This window comes from Ranitomeya variabilis, chromosome 6, assembly GCF_051348905.1.
Source record: "Ranitomeya variabilis isolate aRanVar5 chromosome 6, aRanVar5.hap1, whole genome shotgun sequence".
NCBI lineage: Eukaryota > Metazoa > Chordata > Amphibia > Anura > Dendrobatidae > Ranitomeya > Ranitomeya variabilis.
In genome coordinates, this window is record NC_135237.1 from 467,554,168 (window position 1) to 467,579,219 (window position 25,052).

The 25,052-nt window shown below is 39.7% G+C and overlaps 1 protein-coding gene across 1 annotated transcript in view; it reads right to left on the bottom strand.

The window, feature by feature from the left end:
• CYP7B1 (cytochrome P450 family 7 subfamily B member 1) overlaps window positions 1-25,052 on the bottom strand; it is a 316,577-nt gene that overhangs the window by 117,598 nt on the left and 173,927 nt on the right. Inside the window, exon 2 of the mRNA XM_077270580.1 lies at window positions 13,087-13,223. Within this exon, the coding sequence (XP_077126695.1) occupies window positions 13,087-13,223 (137 nt within the window). The remainder of the gene's footprint in view (window positions 1-13,086; window positions 13,224-25,052) is intronic.

The window sequence follows — 25,052 nt, forward strand, 5'->3', positions numbered from 1 at the left end:
TCTCCCCCCTTGTTATTTACCAAATTTATGTAAAAAATTCTTAATAAAAACCACTTTAACAAGTAAGGCGTCCAATGTGCACCCAAAGACGCTGCTGAATTGTGCTGTTTTGATACTTTTTTTCTCTCTAGATCAGTGTTTCTCAACTCCAGCCCTCAAGACCTCACAACAGGTCATGTTTTCAGGATTTCCTTAGTATTGCACAGGTGATAATTTCATCACCTGCTCAAGCATTAATTGCATCGCCTATGCAATACTAAGGACATCCTGAAAACATGACCTGTTGTGGGGTCTTGAGGACTGGAGTTGAGAAACACTGCTCTAGATGCTTCTATGTGGAGCCTGTAAAAAACTGCAGTTACTTTTTTAAGTGCAGAATCAAAGCTTTTCTATATTATAAAAAGCCAATTAAAAATGCGGCTTCACATCTGTACCAAAAAACCCATCAAATAACGGGGAGTAGATTGTTATTGTGTAGTTGGTGCGGACATCTGCAGAAAACAAAAAACAAAGTATTTCTGCAATGTGCAGACACATCCTTATAGACACAAAAATGATGGATGTCATATAGTGAAGCTACAGAAAGATGAGAATGGGAGGAAAAGAACTAAGAAACAGCACATGTGAAAAAGACCTGGTTATACTAATAGATCACAAATCACACATGAGTCAACAGTGTGATGCAGCAGCAAATAAGGCAAACACAGTTCTGGGATGTATTAAGAGAAGCATAGAGTCTAGATCATGTAAAGTAATTATCCCCTTCTCCTCTTCCTTGGTCAGGCCACTTCTGGAATACTGTGTCAAGTTCTGGGCACCACATTTTAAAAAAGACATTGAAAAACAGGAGCAAGTTCAGAGAAGAGCTACCAGGATGGTGAGCGAGCTGCAAAGTATGTCCTATGAGGAACGGTTAAAGGATCTGGGAATGATCAGCTTGCAAAAAAGAAGGCTAAGAGGAGACTTAGTAGCTGTCTACAAATATCTGAAGGAATGTCACAGTTTAGATGGATCATCCTTATTCTCATTTGCACATGGAAACATGAGAAGCAATGGAATTAAACAGAAAGGGGAAGACATAGATTAGATATTAGAGAGGTGGTGAGTTCTCCTACAATGGAGGTTTTCAGATAGAGGCTGGAAAAACATCTGTCTGAGATGGTTTAGTGAATCCTGCACTGCACTGAACACAATGACCGTTGAGGTCTCTTCCAACTCTAACATTCTATGATTCTATGAGAAAGTTCTGATGGCTCCAAGTGTGAATGAAGGAACAAAATATAATCCAAAGGTCCCAACTAGAGATGAGCAGGATGCACAGATGACGTGGCACCAGCTCTGAGTGGTCAATAGCCTAACCGGGGACCCTGGAAGGTTAGAGATTCGAGCCCTCCTGTCCAGCTGCCAGATACCACTGATCTAGACCAGAGACCCATGAATCCATCTGCTCATCTCTAGTCCCAACTGTCCCTGCTATAGCGGACAGTCCTGGATTTGGGTCTGGGGCGTCTGCTGAATTTCCCTGAATACCACTGCCCCTTTGACAACTCATCCTGCAATGGTAGAAAGAATGCTAAATGGGCATGGATTGGGGTTTGACCAGGGACGTGGCCAAAATTTGGTTCAGTGTGCTATGTGCGCTGCATGATCTGTCCCTCTTTATGTTCTTCAAAAGTTAGGAGGTATTCTGGTGGATAAATCCTTCAGGAAATATTGAATCCAGTTGGATAAAGCATGTTGGGTGAGTTACGCTGCTGGAGTAAATTGATTCTTCAACAGTGAAAATTAAACGTTTTTTTTTCATGCACTACACGACACCAATACAGCGTTGAAACGTGTTGAAAAAGTTTTATCCACCAGCCATGGAGCAGCAGCAGCTTTTTTTTTTCATGCCTACATAGGAGTTTTGCCTTTCACCTCCTCGAGGTGAGCGTAACTAGACTTTACACACTCTCCCTCCTTAGGGAATGGCTTTTATTTGTATTTTTTAAAATTAAATAGGTAAAAGAGGGGGAAGTGCTTTTTCAAAAAAGGACACTATTCAGGCTGTGTTGTTTTTCCTTCACTATCCAATGGTATAAAATTGTATGACACACCAATTGTGTCAATATGTTCCCTGCACCCTTACATGAATTAATTTAGAGGTATACATTGTAAAATGGAGTCACATATAGGGTGTTCTGCTCTTCTGGCACCTCAGGCGTTCTTCCAGTGATTGTCTGAATCACGTATTTCCAAGATGTACACGGAAACCTCAGTGTAAGTGTTCAGTTCAGAGAGCAGGATAAATGCGAGCCGGGCCTGACTGCGATCTTTGGGAGGCAGAATGAACAAATCAACAGCAGGTGATGAATTGGTTTTATTTATTTTTGATGCTGCTCCTCATGCAGTATAAGTGATTAGATGACTTTATTATTTGACTTACAATTACAGAGATACTAAATTCATATAGGTTCTTAATGTTTGGCTGCTGTCACATATTAAAAGGTGCTTTTTTTTTCAAAAACACATTTTTGCATTGCCATATTTTGAGAGCTTACATTTTTCCATATTTGTGCCGTGCCGATAGAGTCACATGAGGGCTTGTTTTTAGCTGGATGAGTTGACATTTTTATTGGTACAATTTTTGGGCACATGACATTTTTTGATTGCTTCCTATTCTGATTTTCGGGAGGCAGAATGAAAAAAAACACCAATTCAGGAATTGTTTTTTTATGGTGTTCCGTATGTGGTAAAATTGATAAAGTAGATTTATTCTTTGGGTCAGTACAGATTGCAGAAGATTGTATAAGAGACAGAAAGCTGACATGACCTCAGGTGTGGCTACTTGGGCTTCGACATAATGCCTTTCAGCTATCACAACACATGGTATAGTGCAGCAGATTAGGATGGACTATACCAGTTGTCCCCAACTCCGGTCCTCAAGAGCCACCAACAGGTCATGGTTTTAGGATTTCCTTAGTATTGCCCAGGTGATAATTGTATTACCTGGAAAGGCAAGAATTCCATCACCTGTGCAATACTAAGGAAATCCTGAAACCATGACCTGTTGGTGGCTCTTGAGGACCGGAGTTGGGAAGCACTGGAATGTACTGTCTAATTTAATAGGCTAGGCAGGGAATGCAGCAGCCATTTAAGGTGATTTAAGATTATTGTGAATTAAGGGAGAATATGTCAGAGGTCATAGTTCAGAAAATGAGATAGGAAGAGAAAAACCTAAAAGTTTAGACAAATACTCCATACACTAATATACTGTATAACTGCAGCAGTTTTGAAGATGAGTGCAGTAATACAGTCAATTTATAGAGTAAGAGAGGAGAGGTTAATTTATCAGTAATATGGTGTAGCTGGCATCTATTCTGCTGCATTTAATAAAATTAAAAATTGGTCCATCAAACATAAGTTAGGGCGCATGTTGAGGTCAGTTTGCCATTATTAAGGGTGTGCTTTTGTTACAGAAATTGAAAGGAGATCTCTGGGTGTTATACTTAACTTTCAGGGCATTTAGAGGTTGTTTTGCAGTATTTCTATTCACTATGAATCGATTAGCAGCTTATCAAATTTTTGAGAAAAATACATTGAACCTGGCAAATTCGAATTTCAATATATTTGGTAATCTTTAGTTACGATGAGTTATATCAAATAAAATCCAGTATTATTTGAAATACACACTATAATATTCACTTTAACATTTTTTCATGTCGAAATAGAATAAGTCAGTTTCAATATTCAAACTTGCGTTTATTTCTTATGACGTATGTTTTTGTGTTTAACAACTTAAATAAAAGCCAGCTTTAAACAAGAGTACTGCAAGAGTATTACAATCATATTTAGGATCTATGATGCTTTGGTTTGTAGACTCACAGTCGTACCATCAGAACTTGCATTTGTAATACAGATGTACAAATTTGCCAAACTGAAATACTAAGGAAAATTTTGACACCCATTGACTTAAACTATGTAAAAAATACGAGAAAATTATCACATCAGAACAGAGATCCAGACAAATCACAATGCCATAAAAATTAATAAGATCTATAGGTCTATAATAATCGATTTTCAACACAAACTATACTACAGAAATTGTGAAGCTAGCCCAAATAATGCTACTATATTTTGTCCATTACTACAATATCATATTGCAAATTCAAGTCTCATTTTGTTTATAAAAAGCTGAAATATTCTGAATGAAATGAAGATAATTTATTACTAAAAACATTAGGACCGCGCTTTTTGAAAAACATCCGTGAAAGTGTAATATGCATAATAAGTCTATCATTATTATGCCTGGCAGAACAAAGGCAAATATGTGCTAAGCTAAAAAGGATAGAATTTTTCCAAGCACATGCTAAACAGTCTTTTTTGGCAGGTAGCAGAATGGATTAGAACCTTGGGGTGATAATAGAAAGAGCTACAAAACAAATGGATTAATGCACAGCATCCATGACTTAAAGCCAACATTATGTTTGGAAAGAGCAAGGGAGGAAGTAGCACATAGATTGTGAAGAGCTGGGATGCCATCATGTGAGAGACTGACAGATCATCGGCACACTAAATAATATACATGGAACATACAATTAGCAGATAAGGAGCAGAGTATTGCATCTGCTGCACAAGGAACGTTCCAGCATTGTCTACAAGGCTGCTTATCCATTTTGTAGAATTACTGCCCCTGACTTGACTTTCATCGCATCATCTCAATGTTTTTAAAGTTATATGTGGAATATATAGTGGGAAATTTTCAGGTTTTATTTTTTAATATAAAATGTAAACATTTGAAGTTATTTTGTTATTATTATTAATATTAAGATGAACCATCTGTCCACCATCTGCTGGCTACAAACTCGAAATAAAAGTCTCTTTCTAATATATACCAAGTAATTAAAGAAAACAGATTTAAAATAAAGTATTGGGGTCTGTTTAGCAGCTCATATGTTTCATTCTACATTGAGTAGGGGTTAAAAACTATCTATGTAGGTGTCAATATGAATTTGATGACATAAACAGATCTAATGAGATATGAAAAAGAAAATGAATTTGGCAAGAGAATTTCCAGGAGTATACATCCAAATGTTCAACTTTGTTTTAAAGCGAATAAAGGAAAAAGGGTTTTTTCTTTAGGAATCTTGGGACTATTCAAAGGCTCCATTGTTCATATACAAATTAATCAATCATTGGTAAACGGTTCACACGAGTGTTATGGGACTATGGTTAGGAAACAGATCACATGACAGCCTATTTTCTTATATTGGGTCAATGAACTTTCTACAGGTTCCAATTTCTGTACGAGGAAAAATCTAGCGCAACTGTCAATGGTATTCTGTCTAAACGGTGCCAACTCAAGTCCCTCCTACACACTAGATATCAGTGGACAGTCTAATGTGTATGGGGCCTCCCGACAGTCCCCTGACAAATGATCTTCAGAGCGAGAAGGATCAGGCTTGTCTGATGTCGAACTGCCGATCCATTTGATCTTGGAGACCTAAACCACCATCAGAGGAATCCGGCAGTAGAGAACATGTGCTTGAAGGACTTGGGACAGATAGATGCCGAACCATTGCTTGGACGACACCAACCTATTTTGTATGTGGGGGGGTTTCATTCGAAAATCTTAAAATGTGTCAGATTCGCATAAGTTTATGGACGTAGTGTAGCTTAAAATACAAACCCTTTGTGATGAGGTCTACCGCTAGTGTGTGCAGAGCCTTAGTTGACTTTAATATGACCAAAAAGTAGCCATACCAAGGTCCAACTAGCACACAGCTTATATTATTTAAAGTTATATATAGACTACCAGCTACAATTAAGAAGCAAACAGAAGTTATACTTTAATATTTACATAAAGAGGGGAAGTTTCTATTGCCATGAAGTTACCTTGCATAGGAAGTGGAAACTAATAATATTTAGAAGATCGCAAGCTATTCATGTCCTCTTTCTTTATCTGGATGTAATTTCACTGTAATTTATTGTACAGCGCTACAAAAATCTTTATTGCTATTATATGTATGGGAAATTAATATTTTGCAAAATGTAGCATAGAGCTTTAATTTTTCTACTCCTGTCAAGTATTTTGTTTATTTTCTAATTAATTCAGAATGAATGGGCAAACCTGAGACACAAACTACATATTGTAGAGAACAACTCAGCAAATAATAATCTTCACAAAGTGCAATAGGGACAGTCAAAGGACTGGATACAGTCACATCTTCTACCATGCAGCCGCTCCCCACCTGGCATCTCACTTTCACTGGTTCTGTATCCTTAGGTTGTAGTTACCCAAGAGAATGATGATGGAACTGGAAGCTGACAGCTCCCTATTCCATCATTGAGCCTGTGCGTCCAAGGACACAGCAAGCATGATAACGTAGCTAAATTGGGCCAACTATGCCTCAGTACCAATCACAGACCAGTGCATCTGAGGACTGGGGTTAGGTGAGCAACTTATTTTTATCTTATAATTGAAAGTACAATGTGGGAAACTGCATGGACATAATACTGCGCAAGGGGGCTGTGTGGTAACATAATACTGTGCAAGAAAGCTGTGTGGGGCTATTATACTGTGTAGGGGTTGTCTGGGGTTTCATACTGTGTAAGGGGGCTGTGTGGGAACGCTATACTGTGTGGGGTGGTCTGTGTTGACATATTGTGTGAAGGAACATCATACTGTTAGGGTATGTTTCCACACTCAGGAAACGCTGCGTGTTTGACACTGCGCAGAGCCGCAGCGTCAAACATGCAGTGTCCAGATGTTACAGCATAGTGGAGGGGATTTTATCAAATCCCGTCTCCACTATGCGTGGTAACACGCACTGGGCAGCCCTGCGATTCCGGACATGCGGCGCGTCTTTTTAGATCGCAGCATGTCCGTTTACCTTGCGGCGCCGCTGCGCCGCCGCAAGGTAAAACACAGGGCCCTATGTGTGGGGTGCGATGATGCCGGATGTGTGCAATGAACACATCCGGCATCATCGCGTCACAGAAGGGGGCGGAGCTTAGGGCAGAGCGGGTTTGCCGCTCCGTCCAAACCGCCGTCCATCCTGAAGGTCGACACGTACCCTTAGAGGGCTTTGTGGGAACATTATACTGTGTAGTGGGACTTTGTAGAAATACACTGTGTAGAGAGGCTGTGCGTGGATGTCATACTGTAAGGGGCAGCATGGTGGCTCAGTGGTTAGCACTGCAGCTTGCAGCGCTTGGGTTCAAATCTTACCAAGGACAACATCTGCAAGGAGTTTGTATGTTCTCCCTGTGTTTGCGTGGGTTTTCTCCGGGTACTCTGGTTTCCTCCCACGTTCCAAAGACATACTGATAGGGAATTTAGATTGTGAGCCCCATTGGGGAAAGCAATGATAATGTCTGTAAAGCCCTGAGAACTAAGATAGCACTATATAAGCAAAGCATAATAAATAAATACTGTGTAATGGGGCTGTGTGGGGACTGTGGGGGCATCATAATGTGTTGGAAGCTGTTAATCAAGGAACAGAGGCTGAATAACCAGAAAATACCTTTGATTTGCTGCTACAGGTAAGAATACATATCACAATAAGTCTTACCCTAACATGTATTAGCAGTTGCAGTTAGTCAACAGATTTAATTCTGCTCAATACTGAGTGAAAAAAATAATGTTAATATGAAAGCTCCACCAAACAATCGCTTTACATCTGAAAATGTGACTTGTTAATATATTCATTTGAAAATACATAAATCTTTCACAAGTCAATCATTTGTGACTTGCTTCATTAAACGTACTTGAATGAATGCTCATTTATCTGCTAATTGACTATGTTACGGTTTAGTATTAATTTTACATGAATATCCTGCAAATCTTTTGTTTTTGACTTATCTATCTCCCTTGCATCTATTATATTGTTGTCTCATTGTAAAATTTGAAAGACATATTTTTTTCCTTATAAAATTACAAATAATGAATAAAGCACTAATGTTCAGTTCTTGTTTGCGTTACTAAAGACCATTAAAACAGAGGTAAAGGATATTGTTATACACAATGATATACAACGCATTGTTTTGTGTGTAAGCAGCCATAGCAGTTAGGAAGGTATTGGCTGCTGTGTCTTAGGACATCACTAAACAATTTTGTCTCCATAATAACTGCTTTAGTTTTTGTCTACATTGAATGATTTTTGAAGCCACATCAAATGATCGACGTCTTAAAGAACTATTCCTAGGGAACAAGATAGATATTTCCATTAATTTCCTCAAAGCTAAGGGTGAGGATTTTCCTTCTGATGATGAGCGAAGTGCATAATTTTTACCATGTGAGTACAGGGTTTATAATACATGACAATCAGCTAACAATATATTACAAGGTACAAAAGTATAACTAAACATGACTAAGTAAGTGACAGTGAGGGTAGAGGATGCGGTTATGTCAGAGTCATGGCAACATGGTTATTGCAAGTTGTAGGCTCTCTAGAAGAAGTGAGTTTAAATGGTTTGAAAGGTGAGAGAGAGTCTGATTGGTTAGGGTATTGAAATTCATAGCACAAGGGAAGCATGACAGAAATCTTGGAGATGGTTGCACGAGGAACAGGGAATCTAAATTACGTCACTTGTGGGAGCAGTGCTGGTGTCTACCCTTCTTGCAAGGCCAGGTAATTTTACAATGCACAGTGACAGTGCACTCTCTTCCCAACTCATTATTTCTGGTCAGAGCCTGCAAAGGAGTGCACAATCACTATGCATATTGCACAGTGGCAGAATTTACTGAGATTCTAAATTGAAGAACTTTTCCAATTGCAAATTGATTGAAGATAGCTGGGGTGACAGTGCTGGAAAGGTAGTGACAGACATTACTGACAGAATTTATTGAGCGTATGTCGGAATTGACATACAATGCATGCTCAGTAGAACAGCGATTAGCCTAACCCCTAAAATTGATGTCATTTTTTGCAGTGGGATACATAAAATAAGTGTCAGAAGAGGAAGTAGTAAAAATAATAATAAAATAAAACAGTTTGAGAGGGAACTCTAGGAATTTTTTAATCAAAGTGTATAAGAAAAGTGATTAGATTATTGCATTAAATAGATAGGTGTAACATATGCCTGAAGTCTTAGGCTCAAAAGGCTGCCTCAGACAAACTTGGCACAAGCCACTCTGACTGGCAGACTCCAGAGAAATCCCAATACCCTTTAACCCCTGTGCAGGAATCTGGTTTTACAACAGACCCCAATGGAATGCTACCATAGAAGGCCTGCCATCCAGAGATAGGAAACGGTGACCAAGCAGGGTCAGAGCCGAGAGGCCACATCAAGGACAAAATCAGGGTTAGTAAGAAGTTAGAAACAAGTCAGGGTAAAAACAGGAATATACAAAACAAAAAAGAAGTACAAGACATAAAACTAGCTAGGGAAACACAATGCTATATCTAGCAGCTTCCAGCAGCAAGGTGGAAGCTTTAGAAGGGCGTGGTGCTCTCCAATTGTCTGGTGCAAGGAGCTAATAACTTCAGCTGGACACCACACACATCCTTACTGAGATTGGATGGCACTACAGGTCATAACCACTCTATCCTTAGTCGCTGGACAGGGCCTGCAGTCCAGAGTTTCTGTTTCTGACATTTCTATCACCAGTGCCACCCACAGAGTGAATACAGTGGCACCCGGCAACAGCAGCAGAAGTCTCAGGAGCAGGTTTTGGTGGAGATCTGGCAATAGGCATTTAGGATTAAAAGGTTTTACTTTCAGGCCACCCCTTTTAACTTTTCCAATTTTTTTAATATCACAACTTTTCTTTCTTGGAGTTGCAATTTCAAATAAAACAACATTTTCCAAACATCTTGATTTATTCAGCATTAAGTATGAGCACCACATGCATAAATAAACACACATGCCTTGGATGCTATCAGTGAGGTTAGGATTGGTTGTCTGTGGAATGACCTGCCACAGTGCTAGCACTTGGACACGTAAATCATCAAGATCCACTGTTGGCAACTTCTTTTGCAATTGCTAACCAATTACGTACTAGATGTGCTCAATGTAGAGACAAATCCCAAGATGCTGTAGGCAATGGTAGCACATATAAGCTGCTCGCAGTACCACGGGCAACTTACAGCCTGGCATAGTTGTGTTAAAAAACAGCTCTTGGGACACATGGGAGAAATTGATGCTGAGCTGTTACATTTATCTGTCAAGAAGACTAGAAGAGGTCACAAATCATCAAATTCTGCTGCTGGAAGCTCCCTTTGCAATTGCTAACCAATGAAATTCCAGATGTGCTTGATGAAAGACAAATCTGTCATCACTGCAAGTTATGGTATAATGTTTAGGTGATACAGGTTGCACACAGTATCAGAGTTTGGTATTGTTGTGTAGAAAAACAACTACTGGGGTTCCACGACCAAACTAATTCAAAGATGAGCTGTTACTGTATCTGGAATAAAGAATATAATGTACATTAAGCCACCCCATATCATGATAGCTGGAAAAAGACTGATGTGAAGTTTCCTTGTGAAGATATCTTCATGATGTTGTCCAGACCAATCTCCAGCTATCCTTACATCCAAGACAAAAGTGGGACTCATCTCTGATAGTGGATAGATCTCCATTCTAGTCTCCTTTGCTCCATTACAACCTTTCGTCTCCACCTAAAGACCATGTGAGCGACACCATGAAGAGGCACTCAAAAGGGAGTGGAGGGATTGTCACACTTGTCCTACTCCTGGGATTACGGATGTGTATTGGAATAATGTACGGTAGCTGTACCCCTCTATTCTTCTTTCCAGATACACTACCAGATCGCTGTTGCATTGGTTTGGTGGTTGAACCAGTGGTACAAACATTTCTCCAGAGTTCCAGGAGCTGTTTTTCATCACAACAATGCTAGGGTACATTTTATTTGTGCTATGGTGAACAGTCTACATAGACTAAACTTGCTACCATTGCTTGGAGAGTCTCCAGAATTTTCTTCCAGCAAGGACATCTGGGACATGATTGGTGGTCAAGGGAGCTGCCAGCAGCTGATCTTGATGAGTGACAAGCCCAAGTGCATTCAGCATGGCAGGTGGAATATTCCTCAGACAAAAATTAGTGACCTAATTTTTAGCATACCAAGGCATGTAAGTGCATATATTTCAGCAAGTGGCATTCATATACAATGCTGAATAAATTGATCTGTTTTGGAAATTTTCTTTTAATTTTTCCATCATTTGTATAACATTAATGTGTGCATCACTACTGTGATTTCCATAATTCCATGTTTTTTCCTAGTTAGCGTTGCAGTTTCAATGTTGAGGAATGTATTGTGGTAAAAAATACTTATTTACTACAAGATTTTATTATTGGAAATTAACAATTTTCTATCCTTGCTTCTAAAAATGATGGCAGCACCATCACTGTAAATACACACCTGTACTTTGTAACTCCCTAGCCTCATTGTAGATTGTAAGCTCTAACGAGCAGGGTCGGCCTAGTTTGCTTTAAATATTGTATTGTTAATGTTGTTACTTATGACTATTGTGTTTGAAACTGTTAAACTGTAAAGCGCTGCGGAATATGTTGGCGCTATATAAAGATTATTATTATTATTATTAAAGTACATAAAAATCATATATATGGTGTTATTAAATGACTACATGACAATCGTTATTGTGGAGCTAAGACTAGTCACAAAGGGATCATGTGCAACTGTGATTCTTGGTTTTCACCCTGCTGTGCAGGGATGCAACCAAAAGGAAAGAAACATGATAACTTTCTGCTTCATTTGTTACAAAAACATCAATTAGGGTTAGAAATGCTTCCAGACTGGTAGGATTAAACGCTTCCCAGGTACTGTGCTGGCCTTCCAACGTAGTCTATCTATGGAAAAACACTACTAGGAAAGAGTCATCCAAGCTAATCTAAGATGAAATTCTTCATTCCAAAAAACCCATATGCGCTCTGTCATTTCTACAAAGGACAAGATACAAGACTCTGTAAGATCCCTGAAGATATTTAGAGAGCTGTCTACTTTCTCTTGATCCTTATACAAAATAATGTCTCTGGAGATACTATCATACACTATACCTCGCTCATTCTTGTAGGCCTATCAAATTTACGTAATCGGTCTCTTATTAGGAAGATTTCAGTGAACGGTTGACAATGATGTACAGTAGTGCTTCGCGGGGATGACGTCTGAGGAAAATGATTCTGCTGCACCACCACACAAAACCAATTAGAGAACTATTTTCTACGACAGGTCAGGAATTTACATTGTTTCTCATGGAAAGATGTGCTTTTTAATTTCTTTATTAAGATGACATCCATGTCCCTTGAGACTTCTCACAATGACAATCATTTGCTCATCCCATTGGAAAGTACAATCAGCAAAATCGTATCATCGGTACTGGGTGATGCCAGGACCTCGATGCATCGTTCTGCATTTTCCAAATGAACAACTTTGAAGGTTGATAATTAAAACAATATCTGTTGATCAAAATTGTTGACAGGACCAGCATCAAAATCGTGAAACCACTCATATATCTACATAAACTGTAAACTACTACATTTCTATAGTATTAATATATTGTATGGTTTTAATGGTCATCATTATTTAATGTTCAACATAACTCTTTAGCTGTTTTGCTCCAGCAAAAAAATGGAGCCACTATGATAGACTCTCCAGATTTTATAGGTTAATTGTATGTGAGATGTTTCAAAAATGTATTAAAAAATCTGAAAACTCAAAGTGTATTTTCTTGTCAAAAATTGATTAAAGCAACATAAAAAAACTTATGTAATTTATAGGTGATTTCATCTGTTCTTATAGTTTATACAATGGTGTATTCTAATATTAAATTGCATTGTATTTTTGATCCCAAATACATAATTAGCTATATAATCTATCAGTATACAAATCAATAACATTTCATATTATTAATTTGACAATATATGGTATACCAAGTAAAAACTCACAGTATAAAAGCTCCAAATAATAACATTCAAGGTGTATATACTTTTTCCCCTGTCTTTCAGCATTAGAAATATTTATTTCAAGACGATCTGATATATATAGTATAGTCACGGTAAGATATATCTATGTCTGCGTAAATTTAAATTTACATCTGAAGTCATTCAAATAATATTTCTTACCTGCGAGGTGGACTGTAAATATGTCTCCATGTTTCTCTTGCTGTGAGATCAGCATTTTTAAAGGATCTCTACTGAACTCGAAAGCCAAACCGATAAAAGGGATCCATCCATTTTCCAAAGGGGGTTCTCCTACTTTCCTAAAAGAAGGAATTTATGGTTTTATTGATGATTATTTTTAGCATTATTATTAATATTATTTTAAAATCATTTTAGATTACCGTACTAAAAACATACACAAACATCCAAATGCTTACTATGTTAGATATTTAATTTATAAAATATCACCTATAGTAGATTTGTTATTTCGAGGTACTACATGTATAAATCATTGCCTAATCCAACTTATACAATATTGTTTTGGTTTTTTTTAATCATAAGGATTTGGGAGAACTGAGTCAAACATCATGCAAGCTTCTTTTTTTTTTTTACAGATAATTCTTTTTCCTGCCTCATCACAGCCTGTGCTGGCAGTCAGGCATTTAGCATGTCAAAGGAAACTGCTTGTCATGATAAGGCAATTATAATGGATTTAGATAATTAGGAGTCAAAGACGTGTATCCCCTTAATAAGGGATGTTCCATCGATCTCATGCAGCATTTTACTACACAGACTGTTCTGATCTATTGTACAAATTCCGTGTTTCTGTATGTAGGTCTTCTGTCATATTCGGAAGCTGAAAATTCCATTTCTTTTCTTATTACAGCTGTTTAGCCGGTACAATCCGATTTAAAGTCAGTAACACAGAGCATGTCTATTTTAGACAGGATTAATACAAATATTCGAACAGAATACATCCCATCTGTGAAGGTGACTTACACTACACGCAGAACAAGCCATTTTGATTAATCACAAGATATTTACTAGCCAGGATGTAATCAAAGATCAGGGGATCACCAGCTTACCACCATCATGCGCTGCACAAAAATTTGTTGGCATTTCGTAACTCTTTGTTCTCCATTCAAAATCATAACTTGCGAAACCCAACAAAGCTCCTTCCTAATCTGAAGCACATATTGAACCTCTGATTATGTTCAACATTTACGTGAAAGAATTTTCCAGAATAACTCAATATAAAATATTATACCTTTGTTATTTTATACAAACAATGCTGAAACAAACCCCCCCTCCAAAAAAAAAATGCAATACATAATCTAAAAGAAGAAAAACCACAAAGCACCGCAAGTCACAGCTCATCAAAGTTATTTCTCCTCCACTTTCCATTTGGCTACCAAGCTTCAGAGATGGGCTCATTACTGGTTGCTGGTTTGGACAAAAAGTAAAATTGTGACAGATATTTAGATAGGCTTTTTTGTCATATTCTAATTTAATGCATCTAATTTCACCCTCTATGCTCTGTCATTCGGTCAAAACCTGTATTCTTCACAGTGTTTCCGCGGGGTAAGAAGGACGCAGCTCAGAAATCCAGGGGAAAATTAACTTAATGCTCAAGAGTCTGTGGACTCAAATCACAGAGACGGAAGGGTCATCGTTTGCATCAGATATGGTTAACTCAAAACTGATAAGCTCAACACCGTAAAACACCATGTCACAGCATCAATCTATGCCTCCGAAAGGAAAGTACCATTTCATGCATTTTCCATAAAAAGAGATATTCTCATAAATCAGTAAGGCTATATTGCAAAAGATTTATCAACAAATGTCTGGGCTTACAATTCTTCCAACCGAGGCTCACGTTGCACACTGTGTGAGATGACACATCAACCACATAAATGAGCCATCAATACAACTAAAAGGAGCTAATTGCAAATTAGGTCATGGCAAAGAAAAATAGATGGAGCTGATCCAAACAACGCCTGGTATCCCTTATACAATGCATGTAAATCTATATGTAGTGCAGAACAATGCTGGAGGAATTTGAAGTTATATTTGTGAAGCTCATTTTTTAGATTATTTCCATCTTATGATACTATGTTCTGCAGCAGAGATTGTCTCCATTTACATCTGTCCCCAGTGGATCTCACAATCTAATTTCCTGATACCAAAAGCACACTATGGCCAATTTCATTAGAAGCCAATTAACCTGTCAATGTTTTCTGAAGTGTATAAGGAAACTACAGGATGGGGAGGAAGATCTTGAAATCCTGGGAGAATCCGAAATATAGAGATATAAAAATCTGCATATAATCATTCATACAAGGAGAAGCAAAGATTATGGTCATTGTTTAATAATGTTATATATTCTTATTAAACTATAGAAATTTAAAATTTATAAAAGCATAAAGCGTCTACAATGAATGCTTTTGCCTTCTCATCACATTTGTTTAAGGAACCTGACCATGAGCTGTAGTTAGAGGGGGTTTCCAGATTCTGCTTACTGGTTTAAGCAGTCCAACTGACCTCTCACATGCAATCTGTATACTTGCAGTCACTTGCACAATAGCTTTTCTTCCTGCTTCTTACAATGGAACATTGCAGGAGCAAGATTTGAATATAAAGTCATTTTTTTTTTACTTTTAACTCTTTCCTGCACCATGCATAAATATATAACACTGACTGATGTGTTAGCCTGCAGCGCTAACTTTTATAACTGCGGCAATCTCTAGGCAGCTAGGGGCAGCAAAGACTGACAGCCTCTCCCACAAAACTCTGATCATGGCCATTTAACGCCTTTGATCACTATAGAATGCAGCAACATTAATGGGGGTGTGGTTACTCCATCTAAATGGAATTTGTCAACAAGCTTTTTTTTTTTATCTAATATGAGAATAGCATAATATAGAGACCACAACCCGGATTCCAATGATGTGTCAGTTACTGGGCTGCTTGCTGTAGTTTTGATAGAATCACTATTTTATCAGGAGATTACCACTATAGGCCTTGTAAATCTGATGCCATGTAGTCATACATATTCATGAGCTCTGTATAACCACATATTCAATCTTGATTGGTAACTTGCTGCCTATGCACAGGGTACACACAAAGCAGTCAACCAGTGGTTTGGGTGGAGTTATGCAGAGCTCAATATTCAGTGAATTGCTAGATATGCAATAGATAATACTATGATTTTAAAGAATTGACAGCATGCAGACCAGCATTTAATCATTGCTAAAATCAGAGTATCAGCACCATTATCATGCTGATCCCACATAAGCTAGCAAAAACTTGGTGAGAGGTTCCCTTTAATATTTCAGTGTGGTCACCAGTGCTGATCTGTGTATAGTGACAAATGGGGGCATCTGTAATGTCCTCAGGGATGTCCTATAATGCTGCCAGTTAAGACATGACTGGCAGTAAAGACTGGCAGTAAAGTCTTGGAATAACAGCTAAAAATATTTTTAAAAACATAAAACATTGTCACCCCCAAAATAGAAGGTGAGCTAAGCCCACCAGCATCAGGGGCTTATCTACAGCCCCCCGAGAAAGCCCACGCGAAACGCGCTTTGGGGCTGTCGTCCATTGTTAGACGTGACCACACACAGGCCATTATGGGTGAGATTATCTCTTGTGCATTTACATGTACAGTATACTGAATTGATTTTGCTGCGCAACAGATTTGTGAGACCATTTCTAAAACAGTTTTCTATCTGTTGATATAATCATTTGATTGGATGAATACCTCTTTGCTATATGCACACTTTATTAGCATATTGATTACCCCGGTCCCTTGGCTTGCACCAGGAGACCAATGTTTACAGCTTTACGTTTATGCTTCATATTAATATTAGAAATGTGTTTTGATCTACCCCGTGCCTCATACTTTTAATGTGTGGATTGGAACCCTACAATGGTTTCTTTTTGACACCGTGCGCCACTTGTCCAATGCCTTTTCTGTTATTAGTGTCTATTATTGTTACATTAATTTTGTGAAATGAAAATTGTTACTTTTTATATATTGGGACTTCTGTACTCTATGGCTCTTATAGGTTGAAGGTTTAGTAGAGTGTCCACTTTCGTTCTGGTCCAACTACAATCAGTATGACACCATCTGGTGTCATACATGTTCATCTGGTTTGGTTGATATTGATTGCAGCATAATGTTGTCAACAGTGTCTCCAGACTCTGTCATGTCTGTCATATGTGCTCAGTGTGAACCTGCTCTCATCCATGAAGAGCACAGGGCATCAATGTCGAATATGCCAATCTTGGTTTTCTCTGGCAAATTGCAATCATCCTGCATGGTGTTGGGCTGTAAGTACAACACCCACCTGTGGATGTTGGGTCCTCATACCACCCTCATGGAGTCTTTTTCTGACAGTTTGAGCAGACACATGGATGTTACTGACCAGTGGAAAGCCATTTTGCAGGGCTCTGGCTCTGCTCCTGCTTGCACAAAGGATGGGGTTGTTGCCCTCCTACGGCCCACTCCACATCTCCTGGTGTACTGGCCTGTCTCCTGGTAGCTGCTCCATGCTCAGAACATTGTGCTGACCGACATAGCTACCCTTCTTGCCACAGCTTGAATTGATATGCCATCCTGGAAGAGCTGCACTACCGATTCCCCACCTATGCTGCCGAAATACATTACCAAAGTATCCGTTTTCGCCTGTCAATCAGGCTTGTCTGGTCAGATGGGCGTAGTGTCTTCCCCCAGATCTTGCTTAGTTTTCCGTTGGTGGCATAGTGGTTTGCGCATGCCCAAGTCCAGAATCCACTGCACAGGGGAGGGAAAAGAGTGCGATCTGCGCTATTCCCCTGGTGATCGGTGGGGGCGGCCATCTTCCTGTGGCCGCGCGTGCGCAGATGGAGCGCTCTGCTGCCCGGGGCTTCAGGAAAATGGCCGCGGGATGCCGCGCGTGCGCAGATGGAGATCGCGGCGGCCATTTTCCTGAAGCAGAGATGCGAACTCTGCTTCAGGAAAATGGCCGCCGCGATCTCCATCTGCGCACGCTCAGCATCCCGCGGCCATTTTCCTGAAGCCCCGGGCAGCAGAGCGCTCAATCTGTGCACGCGCGGCCACAGGAAGATGGCCGCCCCCCCGATCACCAGGGGAATAGCGCAGATCGCACTCTTTTCCCTCCCCTGTGCAGTGGATTTTGGACTTGGGCATGCGCAAACCACTACACCACCAACGGAAAACTAAGCAAGATCTGGGGGAAGACACCACGCCCATCTGACCAAGACCAGCCTGATTGACAGGCGAAAACGGCTACTTTGGTAACGTATTTCGGCAGCATAGGTGGGGAATCGGGGTCCACAAAATACACTATTGTAATGCACAGCTCAGGCCCTATTTAACAGTATTTTTATCTCATACGGAAAAAACGGGGTGACAGGTTCCCTTTAAGTTGATATAGACATTAAGATGCATTATCTATCTATCCAACCTCCTGATGAGCCATGTGGAGAAACGCGTAGAGGTTTTATGACATCTATCTTGATAAGTACTCCTCTTATTCATTTTTTCATTTTAATGTCTTTATCTACTTAATCTATGGGCCATTTGAATAACTGATGATGGTGAAAGTTGATGCTGTTCTATTTTGGTTGAAGCACCCTTTATAAGTGTTTATAAGTGTTTAAAAGTGTATCACAAGGGTCTCATACGGCTAGCTGCCATGGAGTGGAGGCACCATGTCCGCTGACAAGTAGGGTGCCAGGAATCCAAAACAAGCAAAATAGCAAATAGGCACAAGAGCTAAATAAATATAATATAAGCTTTTATTGAAAAATACTTTAAAAAACAAGAAATAAGGATATTTATTATGTAGATGCAGTTGAAAAAGGTAACAGATAACAGCCTAGTACCACATAGAGGAAACAGGATTGGCAAAAATGATAATAATAAAAATGACCACTAGAACAGTATGACAAATGCAGACAATATATAGGCACTCTTCTATCTACTCTATGACAAAATGTGCTATAATAAAGACCTATCGCCACAGTATAATAAATACATAGTTTAAGAGAGTCTGCATGTCATTAGAATAAAAAAAGAGAAAGGGAAGTATATTGCAAGTGCAAAAGAGTTGCAATATAAAATATTGCCCAGTTTGTCAAGGCTCAAACAATATCCTACAAAACATTTATAAAGTGCATCATGTCAAATTGCAATAAATCCTAAATAATGTATCCCAAGGAAAAAATTGCCTTAGTGGCATATACAATTGAACATGTCCCAAGTGGGAAATACACTAATGGTATCAGCTACGGGAATACTGATCTCAAATACATGTAAGTCATATAGCACAATAAGTCAAAAATAGGTAAAGAGTTAAATAGCACAAGAATGCTAAATTCTAAGATAGTAAAAAGAGGATAAAGTGAGCCATCCTGTACCTGAATGTGGGATGAGGGACCCTTGCTTCTTCGGGGGGGGGGCGTAAAAAGTTGATGCTGTTCTATTTTGGTTGAAGCACCCTTTATAAGTGTTTATAAGTGTTTAAAAGTGTTTAATCTGGCCTGTGTATCATAAGGGTCTCATAGGGCTAGCTGCCGTGGAGTTGAGGCGCCTTGTCCGCTGACAAGTAGGGTGCTAACCTCCGCTGACAGGCAGGGAACAGCGGAGGTACAGATTAGAGAAGGGTTACTTATCTTATTCATTTTGTGAGTTATCTAAGGGTGCCAACCTCTGCAGCCAAGCAGGCACACAGTTCAGGGTTCATCTTGAAGGTGGATGTAGTGTGCACATTTTTAGTGCTTTGTGGTGTTTGTAATTGTTGTTTGTACCTTCCTGATTTACTATTGTTTGTCATGTTTGTCACACTTAAATGTTTTAGATCACCAAACAAATTTAAATATTAGACAAAGATAACACAAGTAAACACAAAATTCAGTTATTAAATCAAGGGTTTTATTATTAAGGGAAAAATAACTCAAAACCTACAGGGCCCTGTGAAAAAGTGATTGCTCCCCCTTAAAACATAAATTAACTGTGGTTTATCACATCTTTGGGAAGCTGAGTTCAAATTCCCTAGCCACACTCAGGACTAACTAATGCAACACCTGTTCTCAATCTAGAAATCACTTAAATTGGACCTGCCTGACAAAGTGAAGTAGATCAAAGGGTCCTCAAAAGCTAGAGAACATGATGCAATCCAAACAAATTCTAGAACAAATGAGAAACTGAGTAATTGAGATCTATCAGTCTGGAAAAGGTTATAAAGCAATTTCTAAAGCTTTTGGACTCCAGAGATCATCAGTGAGAGCCATAATCCACAAATGGCAAATACATGAAACAGTGGTGAACCTTCTCAGGAGTGACCAGCTGACCAAAATTAACCCAAGAGGGCAGCGAGCGACTTCTCATCCAAGATGTCACAAAATACCCCACAACAACATCCAAAGAACTGCATATGAAAGAGACTGGGCAAAAATGGGCTGCATGGCAGAGTTCCAAGATGAAAACAAATGCTGAGCAATAAGAGTATAAAGGCTAGTCTCAGTTTTGCCAGACAACATCTTGATGATCCTCAAAACTGCATTTTGTGTTTACTTGCGTCATCTTTCTCTAATATTTAAATTTGTATGGTGATCTGAAACATTTAAGTGTGACAAACATGAGAAAGAATAGGAAATCAGGAAGAGGGCATATACTTTTTCACACCATTGTATATTCATACAGCTCCCATGCAGCCGATGTATTCCTGTGTGGAATCTGATCCTGTAGTTTCATGCTCAATCTTAACTTATAATGTTAGCAAAGAAGTAGGGGACAAAGGAACGGAATTGTGATTGCTGAATCAACTACAAAATTACAAAACCATAGAATATTTTTAAAGAATCCTTTTTGTTAAGTTATTGCAATTCTTTTAACGACATTGGGGCAATAAAAAATTATTGCATTGAAAAACATATCTTTGAAAGCCTATTCCACCCAACACTGCTAATCTAGCGGTACAACATGTGCCATCAAATTTGTCTCTTCCACAAGAACCCAATTAAGATATGAAATGACTAGAAAGGGACCACCATTTAGAACTACAAAGAAACGTTGAAACAATTTCCAACCCTAAGAACAAAAAGGTAAAATCAAGCATCAAGATCACTATAGGAAACAATTGCACTTCTAATTCATTGTTAAAGAGGGAAAATAAATTAATTTATTACCTATTATTCTCAGTTTTCTCAATAGTTAATGAAAAAATAGATTTATAGCTATTAATAATTTTCAAGGAAACAGCTGTACGAATGTGACAGATAGACCTCCAATTAGGGTCAAATTTATCTATAGGTACAAAAGGCATGTGCCTATGAGCGGCCTTGGGGGAAAGCATGCTGCAGAATGGAACATTTACATATGAATAATGTATAAACTAAACAGTGTGCATTAATTGGTATATTATGTGTAATTATATAGCTTCAGAGGGTGCTAGGTGATGTGAGAAGTAAAGCTGAATGTTTATTTTCAAGAACAGTCAAATATTTTAAAGCTGTGACCAATTAATGGGTGGAGTCTAAGGTGAGAAACAATCTGTGCCTATAGGTTCTTGAGATAATAATCCGGTATTAATAGAAAAAAAGGAGATTTGACATTTCAGAGTAGACCGCGCTGCAGGATGAAGGAAGCAGTTCCAGAGTGGAATAGCAATTTTGTAGCTTATATTCTTACGTGTTTCTTTCTTCCATCAAATTCTTTTTAAAAAAATAAACTACAGTACATAGCACAATCAGTATGTCAAGGAAAGGGTGTTCATCTCCCCTGCTTTTTTTCTCAATAATCCTTGATTGTCTCCAAAACCAATGTTCATGACGGCTAATTTTAGAGCTTATGAAATTAACATGGGTATAATGATGACTGGGGTCAGGAGAGTAACAGGCTAAAATACCATCTTCATGAAATTTCAAATCACTAACAAGAATATGCCAGAGCTGGTATGTCACTCTCCACAAGGCGAAACCTTACCCCTTGGACCTCAGTCCAGAGCCTCTCAGCTAGCCAAACCAGTTCTCATGCTTCGCACTGACGAGGGACAAGAGCCCGAAACACCGTGTCTGCGAATTGAGATACTGATTTGGCTATTTATCCTAAGTCATATTGCAAGACTCTTTAAAGGGTTGATTGTGACTTGTAGGATCGCTACTTCCAACAGGTGACGCTATAGAGTCCTCTTTTTCTCTGAAGAGGCAATTTGCATAACAAGAATATAGACTTTTTTTTTTTTTAAAGTAAAAGGACTATTCAGCCATGGGGTAACATAATAAATAGTAAACAATATAGACACATGTTTTGTAAATTTTTTGTTACTTAAAAGCATTTTTGGCTAAATATAATTTTTAAAATAGGGTTTCATTAAAAATGTCAAACATTGGCATCTACAGCGTCTATGTATCACAGTGCACAACATACTGAAGAATGACTTAATAGTAAAATCCATCAGTGAGCTTGTTTTGTGGCGGGTGTGTATCTCTTACCACTCTTCCCCAGATCGATCTGTTAAGCTGATTTGTAGGAGAATTACAGTTGAACTTATGGAGCGCCCCCACACCGCCGCAGGGCCGAGGGGTACCCGGAGCCGGGCCTCTGGGATCTCAGTCCTGGGGTTGTCACGGTGGCTAGACCCGGTCCGTGGCCCTGTCTGTCAGTGGGGGACGTCCGTTGCAAATAGGTGCTGTTAACGGTGGTATAGCGGTGCAGTTGTGGGGTGCAGGTCGCGGTAAATAACGAGGACACCAGGTTGCAGTCTCTTTACCTCTTTACTGGAGATCTCTCGGTCCTCAGTCCAGAATCCGGTCCACCAGGCTGCGCAAGTCCGGCCGGTCCAATGGCACTTCCAGAGTTCTCCTCACAGGTGGAAATCAGTGCCTTCCTTCTTAGCGCTTTGTGTTGTAGTCCTTCCCTGCTGTGCTTACGGAAAGTACCCCACAACTGTTGTGTCTGTTTCTTAAGTTCCCTCACAACTCGATTAACTGATCTTCTGCTAATCTTCCGTCCCTTCCTGATGTTACAGTAAGAACGGCACCCGTTTGTCAGGTAGGCCTGGAGTTCTTCCGGGACCCTAGAGACGCCCCTCTCCCGCAATTGCCCCCCAAGACTTCATAGGTGATATGTGGTAGACAGCCCGCCTGAGACTGACTGTCCTGCCGCTGTTTGGAGTATGGCTTAAAGCTGTATATTATTCCACTCCCTCGGCGTTCCGGCCACCGGTAATGCGCCTCAGCAAGGTGCTGCCTCTTTCAACAAAACCCCTGCTGGTATTCTCCTTCTGCTTGATTTCGTTTCTCACTCAGCACAATCTATCTCGCTTCTAATCCTTTCTTAGGGCACCGCCGCTATTCTGAGCAGGCACGGTCCCGTTACGTTCTTTCAATGCCAAGCCTCTGCCAGGATCCCACCCCTGGCAGAGACCCTACTGTCTCTTCCTCCACAACCCCCTCTCTCACTAGGTGTTGCTTCGTTCGATCCAGTCAGCTTTCTCTACTAACTTCCTGCCTGACCCCCAGTTTACCCACTATGGTGGGGAGTGGCCTAATGAATAGCACCCTTAGCTCCCCCCGGAGGCCCAGCTGTGAAACATATTGGTGTCTGTGATACCTGATTGGAGGAACTCCTTCAGTGCCATCGAACGCACCGTGGCTCCCCTTAGTGGCGGAGCCACAGTACTGCAACGACCAGGACTCTGGGGCGCTGCACTTACATTTGGTCAGAAATCAGCTTCAAAAAGTTTGAAGAGAATTAAGGTTTACAGATCCTATCATTAAAACAAGCTTACTCAATGATTTATGGGGTCTGTAAAGTTAAATAGTTTAACCCCTTTCTGACATCAGGCATAATAGTACGCCGATGTCGGACTCCCTCCCTTTGATGTTGGATCAGGCACTGAGCCCACATCTTTTCTGGCACATGTCAGCTGTTTTGAACAGCTGACATGTGCCTCTAACAGCTGTCATCAGAGAGGTGAAGTGAGTTCATTGGCTGTGAACTCGCAGGACCTGTCAGACGGCACCGTGAGCAGAAGAACTTTCTCACTCTCGTGGGGTCGTCAGATAGGTAACAGGAATTCATAGAGAGACACTGAGCACAGGGTGCTCAGTGTCTGCTGGACAACAGGTTGTATGGTCGCATCAAGCAACCATGAGGCCTGCCATCTAGATGTAGCAGAGCTAGAACCGTCATGGGACAAATGGATTAGCAGCATCTCTGCGGAAAGGTAAGGAATATTGTTGTTTGTTTTTTTAACTCTTTTGCAGATGACTAGGGCATCGGGAGAATGGACGAGGTCATAAGTATGGTTTAATTAAGATTATTAAAGGAGTCTGTGTCATTCTTTCAATTGAAGGACTTTTTTCTGGGTGTCTGTGTTTTCTTACAATGTGACTATGGGGTTAATAACCTCGGGGCTTGATGCCACCCGACAATGCAAAGGTGACATCAACCCCCCAACTATCACCCCACTTACCACCGCTACAAGGCAAGTGGGAAGAGCGGGGCTAAGTGCCAGAATTGGTGCATCTTAGAGAGGAGCCTTTTCTGGGGCACCTGAGAGCTGATTTTTTTAGCTTGGGGGCAGTACCCATGGCCCCTTCCTAGGCTATTAATATCAACCTGCAGCTGTCTGCATAGCCTTTGCTGGTTATTAATTATAGGGGGATCCCACATCATTTTTTGGGGGTCCCCCATTTTAATAGCCAGTAAAGGCTAGTTATAGAGCTATGAGCTGATATTAATAGCCTGGGAAGCTCAATGGGTATTACCATCTTCTCAGGCTATAATCATCAGCCCCCAGCCGCCGGTTTTCCCTCTGCTGGTTACGCCATTTTTTTCCGAAAAATAATATTTTATTAATGAAATGCATGTACAGTAAACTGCACACACACTGTACTAATTGTATTTGTCACAGACATCTATATATCTACCTATTCCATTTGTATGTAATCCATCTTTTCTATCCTGGTGGCACCTGAAGTGATTTTACAGTACACGGCACATGAATTGCCAGCTTTTATTCTATCTATCTATGCAATATATATATATATATACATATAAATACATATATATGTATGTGTGTCACTGATATCTGTGTACCTCAGACAAACAAGAAAAGAGACTATGCATATAGGGCGCA